This window comes from Linepithema humile, chromosome 8, assembly GCF_040581485.1.
Source record: "Linepithema humile isolate Giens D197 chromosome 8, Lhum_UNIL_v1.0, whole genome shotgun sequence".
Taxonomy (NCBI): Eukaryota; Metazoa; Arthropoda; class Insecta; order Hymenoptera; family Formicidae; genus Linepithema; species Linepithema humile.
The window spans coordinates 8,739,507-8,753,586 of NC_090135.1; the positions used below are offsets into that span (position 1 = coordinate 8,739,507).

The window sequence follows — 14,080 nt, forward strand, 5'->3', positions numbered from 1 at the left end:
AATTTCACGTGTTACGTGTACAAAAATTGTATGGACAACAAATTCACGTACGATGTGCAGATAACATTGCCGCGTTGGTGCAACATGCGATGGTGAAGCGGGCAAGGATAGGAAGCGGCGGAAGTGCAGCTGCGAGGTCTCGGTGTGAAGGACGGAATATCTGGCGGAGAATCGCCGAACATCGGCGCCAATGGCCTACGAAGCGTTATGGCACGAGTACATGCAAATGCCCGTGGTAACACGGGCTTACACCACAGCCTGTGTCATCACAACTCTTGCCGTGGTATTTATTTTCTCTTTTCCTTTTTTTATGATAGTACTTATCTTTCTACATTCACTTGTCTCTCGTTGTTACAAGTTTCTAAACACAGGTCTTTGACTTCTATTTGCCTTCAATTTTGTCAATCCCAAGCAATTTTATTTATAATAATTTTATTTTATTAGCATTTGCCTATATTTTTGAAACTTTAAATTATACACATTGACGGATGTATTTATTTTTGGATTTTTTATCACTTATTTTTTTAGATTCCAATTTTTCGATGTCATCCAGCTTTTTGATGTTTAAGATCATTAATGCCCGATTCCACCAACGTAGATTAACTTTAATCTCGGTTCAACTTACTCTTCACCTTTTTCTAATTCTTAGAACTAGAAAAAGATAAAGAGTAAGTTGAACCGAGATTAAAGTTAATCTACGTTGGTGGAATCGGGCATAAATCCCGTCTCATATATAAGTTCAATAATTTTTTTAATTCTAAATTTTATTTAATATTTAATAGTTATGTAAAAATCAGTGCAATTTTTATAATTATAAATAAATTTAATTAAATAATTTGGCAATGCAGTTTATGAAAATTATGCTTGCTTATATCAATAAACAAAAATGCTTTAAATATTTCAGCAACTGGACTTGGTATCTCCGTTCCAATTATATTTCAATCCTATTCTTATCGTGGAACAATTTCAGGTATGAAATAGCAGATATGCTAATAAGTATGCAAAGTAATTGCTTCATTATACGCAGTGACTATCCTAAGTTACTACTCAGTACAAAAAATTATATATGTGGACTTTTGTACTTTTAACTTTCAATTTTTTTTCTATTATATTGTGTATTAAAATTAATTAAATTTAAGTAATCTAGAAATGATTAATAGCTAATAATTATTAATAAATATTCATTATACATGCACTTTAAAAAATATTACTTTGAATTATTTCAGATATGGCGGTTAATAACAACATTCCTGTTTTTCGGGAATGTTGGCTTCAACCTATTATTCAATATGATCTTCACTTATCGGTATTGCCGTATGCTGGAGGAAGGGTCTTTTCGCAGGAGAACAGCTGATTTCGTAATGATGTTCATCTTTGGTGGATTATGCATGATTGTATCCTTGCCAAAACATATTTGTCACTATATTCAATTGCTAACATTATTATTTGTACTTTTCAAAACATTTTATTGTTATTCCTTAATTATTTATAGACTTTTGCATTCTTTGTCAATCTATTGTTCCTGGGACATGCCTTCACGATAATGTTGGTGTATGTGTGGTCTCGACGGAATCCATTTGTCAGGATGAACTTTTTCGGACTTTTAAACTTCCAAGTAAGTCTTGTGTATCTTGTAAAGAGTTATATAAATTAAATTATATATTTTATTATCTGCTATATATTTATCATTATTGCAGTTTATCTTAGAGAGAGTTATCACATTATTATTCTATGACTTGTGTTAAACTAATGGTTTATCATTAGTAACTTTTATCACTGTTTGCAGGCTCCGTATCTACCATGGGTGCTGTTAGGATTCTCAGTATTGCTCGGTAATACGATATGGGTCGATCTTGTCGGAATGGCGGTAGGACATACTTACTATTTCGCGGAAGATGTATTTCCGCGGTTAAGAGGCGGTTTTCGAATTTTGAAAACTCCGCAAATACTGTAAGTAATAATTACTCAACATTAAAATTATCGATAATTAAAATCGAGTGAGTTGCAGTTTATTTTTAATTAAGTTATCTCAGCAAAGAGATAATACATCATTTCTCTTTTTTTTTCCTGCTTCAGTAAGACTTTGTTCGACGCACATCCTGAAGATCCAGATTATATGCCGCCTCCAGAAGATAGGCCAGGCGGTTTCAATTGGGGACAGGAAGCCAACGTGCAGTGATCGAAGAATTCACCTGCTCTCTTCCTGATGCCTGATTTTACGTCGAATTAGCCAAGAACATTGTGGAAGCGCACGTTTTGTCGTTATTCTTTTATCTTTAGAATGATTGATAACTTTTTTAATGCTCGAATTCGTACGCAAAAACTTATAACACATATAAAAAATAATATACAGGATGTAGAAGAGAAATGTATTAGACAATTTTTGAAAATTTTCATCAAAGAGCTCATGTTTTCTTTAGGCCAAATGCCTGATTAAATGTGAATTCTTGTGCACCTTGTATATATACAAAAAAAGTCGAGATATGCATTTGACGTTTATCAGTGAGTCATCGTTAATGTTAAATTCTGTATCCATTCATATGCATTCATTGGTATTTGTTTTTGCGTACAGAATTCAGCGTCTATTAATAATATTACCTGTTTAAAATTCAAGCATTGCGCTTCTAGCACTATTACGAAATATAGATTAAATCAATTTATGTAAAGTATATAAGATATTGCAAAATTTTTTTTCAGGGACTGGCAAGTGTGTGTCAGCTGAATAAAAATTAGTAATTTTAGTTATTATTAGGTAAAGTATGTACACAGGCTGTTTATATACAATCCTAATGTCTACGGGCATAGTAGTTTATTTCATCCGAATATATTGTAGCAATTTTTTAGTGATAATTAAAATTTTTGCAGATTTATATTTGAATTCAAAAGTCTGCAGTTCTATAGAAATTGCGAATGCAACTGAATTGGTATTTTGAAGGGATTAGACTCATCTGTAGTGAATATGAACTTTCGATTCTGCACGGAGGTTGTAAGTTTTCACTTGCAAATTCACTAGATTTACCTCATAAGGGTAGCATCACTTTTGTAAAAGTGTTACTTGCGATTGGTGGTCATTTTGTGATATACTTACCGTGCTCATAGTTCTTACAAGTATTAATGGAAGAGAGAGAGAGAAAATGCCATTGTGCAAGGGAGACTATTTTAAAGTGTACTGAAGCATTTATTTATATTTATTATCCTAGCGAAGTATAATCTAGGCATCATCTACAAAGTACAAATCGTTGAATATAAACTAAAGAAATAATATATATAGACACTTTCCACATTTTGTTCATACGTGTATATTATGTACTATGTGAATATAATGGAGACTTGCATTGGTTAATAGTTAACAACCGTCTCTTTTTTATGGAAACGATAGGAAAGTAATATTATTTTACAGGACCAATCACTTATTTAATTAACATTAATCTTCCTAACAAATTTTGAGTTTTAATTCTTGATTTGTTTAAAAAAATTTAATGTGATTTCTTAAAAGTATTAAATTCTAACTTCGCACTTCTAAATTTTTATTATTTTTTTTTCATTAGAAAGTAGACATTATTTTGCCATATGCACACGAAAAAAGATATCATCAATAGCATTCGTCCAGTTTTTCATCTGACAAATGAATCTCATTAATTCAATAGCTGTACTAATCGAATAAATATACTCTTATTTTATCTAACACTGTTGTCGAATTAACAAGATTTATTCTAATAAGATGAATGCTGTTGGTATGACATCATTCTTTTTTCGTGTAATTAATAGTTGGATACTTTTTCTGTGATCTTCACGAATGTTATGCGCAATGGTATTCTAAGCTAAACACGGATTATTATGGATTTTTAACATGTATAACCACTTCTAAATGTCAAAGTAAATTTATTTTTTGGTGTATTGATTTAAGTGGAGAAACAGCAACTCCCTGTTTCGAGGAACAATCGTCACTGTCAACAATCATTATTTAATCACGATTTCTGAGAGTCTAATTTTCACTTTTTTAATGCGAAAACTTATATTTGAAAAAAAAGTGAAAGTGACAAATTCACTGAAAGTGGACGTATGACAAATGGCACGTAATGTGCTGAAAGGGTGAATCAATAAGCGCGTCCGCAATCGCCAAAGAATAATTATCAAAGAGTTGTAAAGAAATGAGTAATAATGAATAGGATTAAAAGTGATTTTACAAAACCATTTATTTCGATTTAAATAATAAATGATTAGCGTAATAGGATTAATATAATGATGTATAACTAAATACATATATGCAATGACATGGACTATAATACAATGATCATCGGGGCTCTATTGTACACTTGTTCTTTATTGTTTTATCATATCGCCACTGTTGCTAAAAGCACCGTGATGTCATCCGGTTTGCCACCTACAAGATACAAATGATTTTGCACATTTTTTTCTCTTGTATATCTTTCATTTCAATTTTGTATCCAGTTAGTTATTCATATTAGCGAACTAAGATCAAATATCAATCAATAAAAAACGTCTTTCAATAAAAGTTTAATTTTTTTTGTAAGAGAAATGAAAAATTGCAGCATATATTAAGAGTTTAGTTTAGATAGCTTTCACAATGTTTTATGAAATCATTTTTTATGTATACTTTTTTGCTGAAAATGCGAAATAAAGGATCAATATAGTTTTCTTTTCACATACCTATCGCGTCGATGCCATTCTCCTGGGCACTTTGAGCAAATGGAGACATAAAGGCGCCATCGAAGGCCAAACGGCGTGCCATCCACGCTATTGTGTTAGCGACGCACTGTATTTTTGTCGGGTCTCTCTCACCCTCGATCTTTTGCATTTCAGTGACTAGCAACTGGTCAGGCACATTGTCGAATACTCCATCGGTTGCCAGAAGGATTACATCGCCGTCTTCGACCCCAAAGCTCGAAGTATCGGCGGACTCTGGACTGAAGAGAAAAAGAAAATTAAATTTCGCAATTATGCTCTTTATATATGCAGCAACCGATGATATAAACATGATTAAGTCGAGCAGTTAAAAATGCAGAGTTAAAATATATGAAAATGATCTACCTGTCGCGAAGCACTAGACCAGAATGTCCTGGAGGCGGGAGCGACAATTGGAAGGGAGTGTTGAAGTAGTGTTGCTGCTCCGAGGAGCGATGCACCACCTCTCCCTTTCGCACGACTACGAAACCGCTATCTCCTATATTTGCTGCATAAATGCTGCTCGTCTCTTTATTGAGGACTATGACGCACGCAGTGCTGCTACCTGTACAAAAAAAAAAGATAATTACAATCTTATTTTTAAATATATATTATGAATTGGTTCTAATATGAATTTATCTATGCGCAATTTGCTTACCTAATATTGGTTGTTTATTTTCTAATAATTCGTAGTAACTACGCGCTAATAAGCCTGCTGGTTCAGTAGGTGTAAATCTACCCATGGAGACTAGCCTCTCACATGTTCTCATCAGAAAACTAGAAAATTCTCCCGGATCAATTCCGTAGTGTCGCCATCCTCCCACGCCATCGGCCACACCTGAACAATTTAATATAATTAAGATTAAACGATTAATGATTATTTTAATAAATGCTAATTAATTTTATACTCTGATATATAAAACATAATTATGGATAGATAGAGAGAAAGAGAATGTGTATACAAGTAGCCATCTATAAATAACTATATGTATCAAAGCAATCATGTGATTACAGTTCAAAGTCCAACATTATAAAAACTGTAAAAAATGTATATATATTATGTGTTAACCACAAGCATTAAAACAATCTGTACCCGAAAATCCTTGATTTGTATTCTCATAAATAAGTTAAATAATGAATATATATAAGTTGCAGCTTTTACGTAATAAGTTTATATACTTGGATGCAAAAGTACATGTACACATGTTGTAATAGGTTAGATTTTTTATGTATAAATACCCAACATTACTAAAATGTTAACTCATCTTAAAAAACATATAAAAATGTATACAGACAATTTTTTGTTCTCGTTGGGCGCACTTTTTTATAGTTTTTATATTTAAAAAAGAAAGAGGCACTTGTATATCTTAAGAGGAAAAGTACAAAATATCAGTGTAGAAAATGTGATAAAAGTATCTCATGTGATAAAAAAATTTAAGATGTATTATACAGTTTTCAGCTATGTTCTGTGTATTTAAAACGATAATTTACACAGGGCAAATAAAATGAAAGAAATAAAAATCCACAGTAAACTGTAGAAAGTACAGTAAAAAGTCTAATGAAATTACATGAATGAATAAGAGGATACCTCATGATATTTTCTAAAATTAGAAGGATTTCACTGTACAGAATTACACACTAATCAATGTGCAGAAAAAAAGAGAGAGAAGGAAAACTTGAAGCGCAGCAAAGGGCAAAGTTCTACTATGTGCAATGTGAGAGATGCAATGGGAAAGCATCAGGGCACATCGCGTCTCACCTATCACTTCAGCCGTCCGGAATTTGGCGGTGAACCAGGCGTCATCGCCGAACTGTCCCCTGCGTATTCGACTTCGCGTAAAGTCCTTCGGGAAGCCGCACACGGCGGAGACGAGCGATGCCTCGCAGCGTTTACTGTTGCTTGCAACGGCCGCGTTCAGCTGCTGCTCGGTGCCGCACGCAGAGCTATAACTCGAGATGCCGTTCCAGAGCGCGCGCGACAGCAGCCGTCCGGTCCAGTAAATGGATTGCATCGCGTGTATTAGCTGAGTGTTGCGCTTTTTACGACACAATCAGCGCACAACGAACATCAGCACCAAACTTGACAGCATCACAATGCACATTTTTCTCGCTCGTTTCGTTTCCACCCTTCGGCCTTGATTATTCCGTAGCAGGCCCTCACAATCGCCTGAATGTCATCGTCTCCTTTAAATACTCTAACGAGATGCGCGTTCGAGAAAGCATATACGGCGAAAACTGGCTACTATTATCCTCGTGCTTATCATTCATTCACCGCACCATATCCACCATACCGCACTAAATTACGGGAGGATTGACGATCGACTTCGTGCGCGATCACGTGGCGCGCTAGCGTCGAGTGCAATATATATATACGTGAGGAGAATACCGATGGCTCTTTCCCTCCTGCTTCGTGACTCTCACAAGCTAGGGACAGCTCTCTCTCTGTTCACTCGCCTTTTTAGCTTTTAAGATATATCCACACGTTGAATTTTATTCGCCTGTAATTGGTACATACTTGCAGATCTAAAAAAAAAAAATACATTAATTCAGGCGACGATAATTCACTTCTATTACAGGGCATTCTAAAAACATGAAAAATACATATTTAAAACGTCCTAAAAACGTCCTAAAAAATACATATTTAAGACATCCTAAAAACGTCCTGGAAAAGACATTTTTTAATTTTCTTTAACAATTTTAAATTTTGCAATAAAAAACTTTCAAAAAATTTAAAAATAGATGTTTTAATTAATTATTTAAGTGTTTTACAAGTCTAACACTGTCGAAAGTAGTTCAGAAGCATGTAGAAAAATTTAAATTACGCGGCCGGAAATGCTCTATTTTAAATGGGATTTTATGAAATTGTAACAGGAGCACATGATGATATAGGAGCTTGTTAACAGGAGCACATGATGCTTAGGAGGTAACTCGTAACAGTGCCATCTATTGATTAGCTAAAGCAACATTACGAATGCATTGATGGTAAGTATATTGATGGTAAGTATACCGACTGCACTAGTTGTTTTACATAATGTTGTAGATGGCACTGTTACGAGTTACCTCCTATATCATCGTGTGCTCCTGTTAACAAGCTCCTATATCATCATGTGCTCCTGGTAGCAATTTCATAAAATCCCAACTAAAATGGCCGCTAAGAAAGGAGACAGAAATAGTATGTCTGCTCTCTTCTAGCGTTCAAAGCTGCCGAGCGCGGAGTTCACATGCCATACGTAGTTTGCGCATGTGTACGATATTCTCTGCCTCATGCTGCTTGCTGCTTGCGTCTCAATCTGGTGTCACTGCCTCCTGATGCACGTGTAATGTGCATACGGTCGTGTTATTTTGACGTTTCTGCAACTCCAATAATGTGATAAAATTTTCTAAGCTGATAAATTTGTTTTTAAACTTGAAGTCATTTTCCGTAATTTTTTACCGGCTCAAAAATGAGTACTATTTTGGAAAAAATTGCCTCCATCGAGGCTGAGGTAAGTCTTATCTTGCTGTTATAACCAATTCTCGCGATTCGTGATATTATCACGAAAATGGTTTTCTTTTCCAGATGGCCCGTACCCAGAAGAACAAGGCAACTTCTGGACATTTGGGTCTGTTAAAAGCAAAACTAGCTAAGCTCAGGCGTGAGTTAATCACTCCAAAGGGTGGCGGCGGGGGTGGTGAACAGGGTTTTGAAGTTGCCAAAACCGGTGATGCTCGTATTGGTTTTGTCGGTGCGTTTTTCATAATTATATTAATACTTTATAATTCATAATAGTTGCATTATAGTTTTATGTAAACTAGATGGAATTATTCTTTAATTCTTTAATTATATATTATGGAATTCTTTTAAATATGACACAAGCTTGTATATTATCTTGCGCATAATAATATTCCATGTTTCTTTTAATGTGACTTTATATAAAAATTTTATTTGTAGGTTTTCCATCTGTTGGAAAATCCACATTGTTGAGTACACTTGCTGGTGTATATTCTGAAGTAGCTGAATACGAGTTTACAACGCTCACAACTGTCCCTGGTTGCATAAAATATAAAGGTGCAAAGATACAGGTAAGTTTGCAGTACGATTGCATTTATTATCCCTAATGTGTATTTATTGCATTCCATGTCTGTTTGTGAAAATCTTCAGAGTTAATATCTTTTGTTTCAAATATTTCTAATTTAAATATTTTAAAATAAAACTTGAAGCCAACAATACACGGGAGTAAAATCAAGTGAGATTATAATAGAATGCATCCTGCAGTTATTAGATCTTCCAGGTATTATAGAGGGTGCGAAGGATGGCAAGGGACGTGGACGACAAGTTATTGCTGTGGCACGAACGTGCAGTTTGATCTTCATTGTTCTTGATGTGCTCAAACCACTTGGACATAAACGATTGATTGAGCATGAATTGGAAGGCTTTGGTCTAAGATTAAACAAGCAACCACCAAATATAACTTTTAAAAAGAAAGACAAGGGTGGTATTAATCTACAGACCATTGTAAGAAAATAAATTATCCAATAATCAGTTAAAATTAATAATATTTGTGGCATAAAATATTGATGTTAAGATACTAACCTTTTAGTGTCCGCAATCCGAACTCGACTACGACGCAGTAAAGATGATCTTATCAGAGTATAAAATTAGCAATGCTGACATCACACTAAGGTACGACGCCACGTCTGATGATCTGATCGACGTTATAGAAGGGAATCGCGTTTATGTTCCATGCATTTATCTTTTGAATAAAATAGGTAATTGCAAAATCTAATAATTGTAATACATTGTAGTAGAAAGAAAATATTGATGATTTATAATTTCTTTGTAGATCAAATAAGTATAGAGGAACTAGATATTATTTATAAAATTCCACATTGCGTGCCAATCTCAGCCCATCACAAATGGAACTTTGATGACCTGCTGGAAAAGATGTGGAACTATTTGCAGCTTGTTAGAATGTAAAATTATGATCTGAATATCGTTATGCAATACTTTAGTTTGAATTTTTAATTCTAATAAAATTTAATGATTAATTTCCACGATAGCTATACCAAACCGAAGGGACAACTTCCGGACTACACTACACCTGTAGTACTAAATACTGAAAAACGAACTGTTGAAGACTTCTGTAACAAGCTTCATAGATCAATTGCGAAAGAATTTAAATAGTAAGTCCGTACTTTTTTAATTAAGTTTTTGAAAAAAAATTGTTCTTAACTGACTGATTATATTGCAGTGCGTTGGTATGGGGTTCATCGGTGAAACATCAGCCGCAAAAAGTAGGAAAGGATCATCTTCTCTGCGATGAGGATGTTGTGCAGATTGTGAAAAAAGTGTGAACTGCTTTGTACAGTTGTTTCTCGGCAGAACAAATACTAACTTCACTAATGAGATTAATAATAGCAAATTTATGAAGTTTCCATTTTAATTAATTATGGTCGTATTATATGTACGCATAATATCATGTTTGGCCGATACAAAGCGCAAATGAAGTGATGGATTATGTCTAATCTTTGCAACATTGTAGGTATCTGGTTTTATATGTGAAATTGTGTATAAAATATCCCTAGAAGTCTATATTTTATACTTGTCACTTGAGCTTTTTTGTGAATGAATACATAACATAAAATATAAATATACTATTCTTTATTTTATATACATGATTGCAAATATCATTTATCGATAGCTTATTATTTATTTACTATATTTTATAACATATAATATCTAGACAGACATTTTGTGTCTTAAACGTGAAAAAAATATTTTTGTACATAAGATCAAAATTAATTCATCTTTTGCAAACAATCTATACATATACATACAATATCTTATAAATTAAATTATTTACAAAGTTTTTAAGATATATTCCTTTCTTTGCTGATCTAGCAACTTTTCCAAATGTTCACATCTTGAATTAGCGTCATCGAGTTTTTTATTAAGATTTTTTATAATTAGAACCTTTTGGGTGACTACAAGTTTTATCCTAAAACAAAAAGATATCTTTAAATAATGCAAATAAAATAATCTTGTATTAACTTTCAATTCGTGTAGATTCATTTACTCATTTCTTCAATTATTTTACTAACTAACCTGCTGTGCAACTGTGCCATAATTTGGTCTCTATTAGCATTATTCTGAGTTATTTCTTGATAGAGCAATGCAATTTTGTCTTCTAATTCTCTTTTTTCCGTCTCAATTTCTTGTCTTGCTGTATCTTTTGCATTGTCCCTCTCAGTAGTCAACTTTACAATTGTCTGTAAATTAACAAAGATTGATAAAACCATAGAAATTATATTCAATTAATTCTATTTCTGAAATTTACCTCGTGCATGTTATTTAGATTGGATAGGCATTCTTTCAATCTATTTTTTGTTTCTTCAAACTGACTTTCCGTACTTTTAAGTCTTTCTTCCAATAACAGTAATTTATTTTTGTAAATTGTTTCATTTTTAATTGCAGATTGTAATTTCAAGTCGTAATCCTCTTTCATTAATCTGGAAAATTTTATATGTATATCTATATTCGAAAGAAAAAAATAGAGCCTTTCTAAATAGTTTGATTCCTTAAGCGTCCCTTTTTCTAATATGTAAAATCTTTATCATTAAGCTTACTCCAATTTATTATCAAAACTTTGCTGCAACTTAGCTCGTGTTTCACGAGATTCCTTATCCAACCTAGATATAGCAATCTCTATCTGTTTGTCTCTTTCCTTTTGACAATTATTACGAATGGCAGTCTCCGCTCTTGTAAAATTCGTGTTTTGCTGTTTTTTATAATCATCCGCCCAAGCGAGCCATTCTTTTCTCAAAGATTCCTCGAAATTTTTTTTCGCAATTTCATGTTGCTCTTTTAATCTTTTTGTTTCCGTCTGCAAGGCAATATTTAACGATTGCATAACTTGCCTCGCTCGTTAGAAGAATAATTTTATTTTAAAATAAACCTGTAAATGCAATTGCATTTGTTGCATCATTGTGCTTGTTTCCTCGTCACGTTTTTTTTGTTCCGTAATGAGCACCGACTTCTCTCTTTCAAAATGCTCCAGAAATGTTCTTTGCTGCGTTTGAAAGTGTGCTTCTTGCTCCTCCAGTTTTTCTTGATATCTAACCAAACGTAATTTTATTATCGTTTATGTTTGCATCTAATGAAAATTATACTAAGATCAACCTATACGATATCAATGCATGCGAATGCTTTACCTCGCTGCTAATATATCCTTCTCCTTGGCCAACATTTTCTCGTGACTGTCTGTCAACTCAATTCGCAATTGTTCCAATTGCTGATTCGACCTACGCATCGCACGCAATTCCGCATCCTGCAATTCCTTTATATGCGCGCGCCTTAACTCCTGTATTTCCTGCTGATGTTGTTCCATCATACTGTGCAATTCCGGTTCCAATCCTTTCACTGTCATTTCCTGTCAAATCAATCATTTCTGCGTAATCTTTGATTATATATTGCAATATGCAGATACGTTAAAACACAAACTTTGACAAACTTTCAAATTAAAAATCAAATAATTGAAAAATCGTTAATTAGAATCAAATTGCCATTTTTGCAATTACATTGTAAAATTTTATTTGAAATCATACTATTTTATAAAAACAAATTGCGGAATTATATTTGCCGATAATATTCGACATAAATTTGCAATTACCTTAATTTTTGAGGTTTTCATCTCCAACCATCGCTCACGTCGGATTTTCTCGGACGCCGTTATATTTTCTTTCACGCGTTGCAGCTCAACGGTGTGTCTTTCAGTAATCACTTTCAGATCTCGCTGAATTTTCTGTTCCATTTCTTTAATCTGTCGCGCCAAAAAGTCGCATTTCTGCGTGAGATCTGTTTTCTCGGCGATTAACTGTTCGATAAATTTTTGATGTCGTTTCACGATCGTCTTGTACTTGTTCTCGAGCTCCTTCACTTTAGTAGCATGGCAACGTTTCTGCGACATCATTTTATCGCATGCTGCCTTGCGTTCGGATTTTAATTGACTCTTCAGGCATTCTATCGTCGCGTTCTTCTCTTCGATCTGCAATCTTGCAGTCTCTAAATCATCCTGATAACCGAGAATCTGACCATTTTGCATGTCATGTTTGCTAAAAAAAAAAAAACAAAATACAATTTACATAATTTTTCCTGTATTTTATGATATACTGTATATACAAGATGTATGATGATCAATCTAAGTTCAAATAAATTTTTTACCTCCTAGGATTCTGGCAGGATGATTCTGGCAGAACATTATTCGCTTGCATATTCTCTAGCATTAAAAATTGCAAAAAGATTTATTTTGAAAGCTGAATAAGTAGAACTATAAATTAAAAATTCCAATAACTAAAAAAAAATATTTAAACGCAAATTTAAATATCAATAATCTGTCAAATATTAGTACCGTTTTCAAGTGTTCCCAGAAAGGACATTATATCTTCGTAAGTCGTTGTAGTTTGCTCATAATTGTTTGTAGTGACGTCCTTTTCCGGTTTGATCTATATTCAATCACATTTTAATTTACGTTAAACAACAAAATTATTGAATTTGTGAATAATTGCAATTGTACAATCTTGAAATAAATCTTTATCTTCAAAAACCAACAAATTTCTCAGCAAAGTTTCTATCACTTACTTGTTCGGAGTATTTTTTCAACTCTTGCTCCAAGTTGCCGTCATACTTTACATCAATAGCGAGCTGATTGCACTCCGCAATTTCAATATTACTATCTTTTTCCAATTCATTTATCATGTTACATAATTGTGTGAACGAACGAGACGGTTCTATCAAGTTCTGATTAAAATCGCACTTTTCCTTGCATAAATTCTTCGCTTCCATGTTGATTTGATGTATGTGTTTAAAGCAAACACCCCTAATTGCTTTGCTAAAGAATTGGTCTGCACCGATCGCCAAACTTGCGTGCATTAGCGTGCACATGACATCATGAGTGTGCATACGTTTTTATTTATGCCCAAACGATCGTCATGGCAATGCATGTGTCAAACAGAGTGCTGCCAGCACCGGGCTTTCTCATTACGTATTGAAGAAACCCTGCAAAGCACATAACATACATCAGTTACATATTTGATTGCACTAAAAAATTAATTAACATTGTAATACAAATAATTAATAAAGCTAAAAAAAGTTTATAAAAAGACAAAAACTAGCGAAACATTTTTCGGTCGAATTTTGCATCGTCTTCAATCTGGCGAGATTCAAATCGAAGCTCAAATCTGATACGCGCATTTGCATAAGATTTAAACAGTCCGCGTGGAGAGATGCCCGCATAATCTTAAGAAAAAAAGAAAGAGCTTTAACGTCATCTGATGTTGTCCAGAACAGTATTAACTTTATCGTCGGAAGAGAGAGAGGGTTTTCTCTCAGGATCTGTTAGCGGCGCAACGTCCAGCC

General features: G+C 33.6%; 4 protein-coding genes across 5 annotated transcripts in view; 2 read left to right on the top strand and 2 right to left on the bottom strand.

Moving 5' to 3' along the window:
- The first annotated feature begins 15 nt into the window (after positions 1-15).
- Der-2 (Derlin-2) lies at positions 16-4,018 on the top strand. The gene is made up of 6 exons (XM_012364100.2): positions 16-283; positions 905-970; positions 1,227-1,394; positions 1,493-1,615; positions 1,787-1,950; positions 2,077-4,018. The coding sequence occupies exons 1-6, from the start codon at positions 191-193 to the stop codon at positions 2,177-2,179; spliced, it is 717 nt and encodes a 238-aa protein (XP_012219523.1). The 5' UTR covers positions 16-190; the 3' UTR covers positions 2,180-4,018.
- Positions 3,471-7,058, bottom strand: LOC105670544 (protein phosphatase PTC7 homolog). The gene is made up of 5 exons (XM_012364097.2): positions 6,446-7,058; positions 5,345-5,524; positions 5,053-5,251; positions 4,672-4,928; positions 3,471-4,384 (listed from the first exon to the last, which is right to left on the bottom strand). The coding sequence occupies exons 1-5, from the start codon at positions 6,696-6,698 to the stop codon at positions 4,335-4,337; spliced, it is 939 nt and encodes a 312-aa protein (XP_012219520.1). The 5' UTR covers positions 6,699-7,058; the 3' UTR covers positions 3,471-4,334.
- A 735-nt stretch (positions 7,059-7,793) lies between these two features.
- Positions 7,794-10,316, top strand: 128up (GTP-binding protein 128up). The gene is made up of 8 exons (XM_012364130.2): positions 7,794-8,171; positions 8,246-8,411; positions 8,618-8,748; positions 8,942-9,181; positions 9,267-9,435; positions 9,510-9,639; positions 9,727-9,849; positions 9,918-10,316. Exons 1-8 carry the CDS (start codon positions 8,130-8,132, stop codon positions 10,018-10,020), a joined length of 1,104 nt encoding a protein of 367 aa, XP_012219553.1. The 5' UTR covers positions 7,794-8,129; the 3' UTR covers positions 10,021-10,316.
- Positions 10,317-10,331: 15 nt separating this feature from the next.
- Positions 10,332-14,080, bottom strand: part of LOC105670555 (centrosomal protein of 131 kDa) — a 64,805-nt gene continuing 61,056 nt past the window's right edge. For both annotated transcript variants that reach the window (XM_012364124.2, XM_067360260.1), the window contains 10 exons: positions 13,304-13,720; positions 13,074-13,167; positions 12,887-12,941; positions 12,336-12,777; positions 11,878-12,095; positions 11,622-11,781; positions 11,293-11,549; positions 11,004-11,175; positions 10,772-10,935; positions 10,332-10,664 (listed from right to left, as the gene is read on the bottom strand). In XM_012364124.2, the coding sequence (XP_012219547.1) occupies positions 10,526-10,664; positions 10,772-10,935; positions 11,004-11,175; positions 11,293-11,549; positions 11,622-11,781; positions 11,878-12,095; positions 12,336-12,777; positions 12,887-12,941; positions 13,074-13,167; positions 13,304-13,624 (2,022 nt within the window). In that variant the 5' untranslated portion in view covers positions 13,625-13,720 and the 3' untranslated portion in view covers positions 10,332-10,525. The remainder of the gene's footprint in view (positions 10,665-10,771; positions 10,936-11,003; positions 11,176-11,292; positions 11,550-11,621; positions 11,782-11,877; positions 12,096-12,335; positions 12,778-12,886; positions 12,942-13,073; positions 13,168-13,303; positions 13,721-14,080) is intronic.

What these genes read in the sequence shown, in the direction of transcription:
- Der-2 (XM_012364100.2), top strand. Translation starts at nt 191, where the DNA reads ATGGCCTACGAAGCGTTATGGCACGAGTACATGCAAATGCCCGTGGTA. An exon ending in TCATCACAACTCTTGCCGTG is followed by an intron (nt 284 to 904) that starts GTATTTATTTTC and finishes TAAATATTTCAG; the next exon opens with CAACTGGACTTGGTATCTCC. An exon ending in TTATCGTGGAACAATTTCAG is followed by an intron (nt 971 to 1,226) that starts GTATGAAATAGC and finishes GAATTATTTCAG; the next exon opens with ATATGGCGGTTAATAACAAC.
- 128up (XM_012364130.2), top strand. Translation starts at nt 8,130, where the DNA reads ATGAGTACTATTTTGGAAAAAATTGCCTCCATCGAGGCTGAG. An exon ending in TTGCCTCCATCGAGGCTGAG is followed by an intron (nt 8,172 to 8,245) that starts GTAAGTCTTATC and finishes TTTCTTTTCCAG; the next exon opens with ATGGCCCGTACCCAGAAGAA. An exon ending in TGCTCGTATTGGTTTTGTCG is followed by an intron (nt 8,412 to 8,617) that starts GTGCGTTTTTCA and finishes TTTTATTTGTAG; the next exon opens with GTTTTCCATCTGTTGGAAAA.
- LOC105670544 (XM_012364097.2), bottom strand. Translation starts at nt 6,698, where the DNA reads ATGCAATCCATTTACTGGACCGGACGGCTGCTGTCGCGCGCGCTCTGG. An exon ending in AAATAAACAACCAATATTAG is followed by an intron (nt 5,252 to 5,344) that starts GTAAGCAAATTG and finishes TTTTTTGTACAG; the next exon opens with GTAGCAGCACTGCGTGCGTC. An exon ending in GGTCTAGTGCTTCGCGACAG is followed by an intron (nt 4,929 to 5,052) that starts GTAGATCATTTT and finishes TTTTCTCTTCAG; the next exon opens with TCCAGAGTCCGCCGATACTT.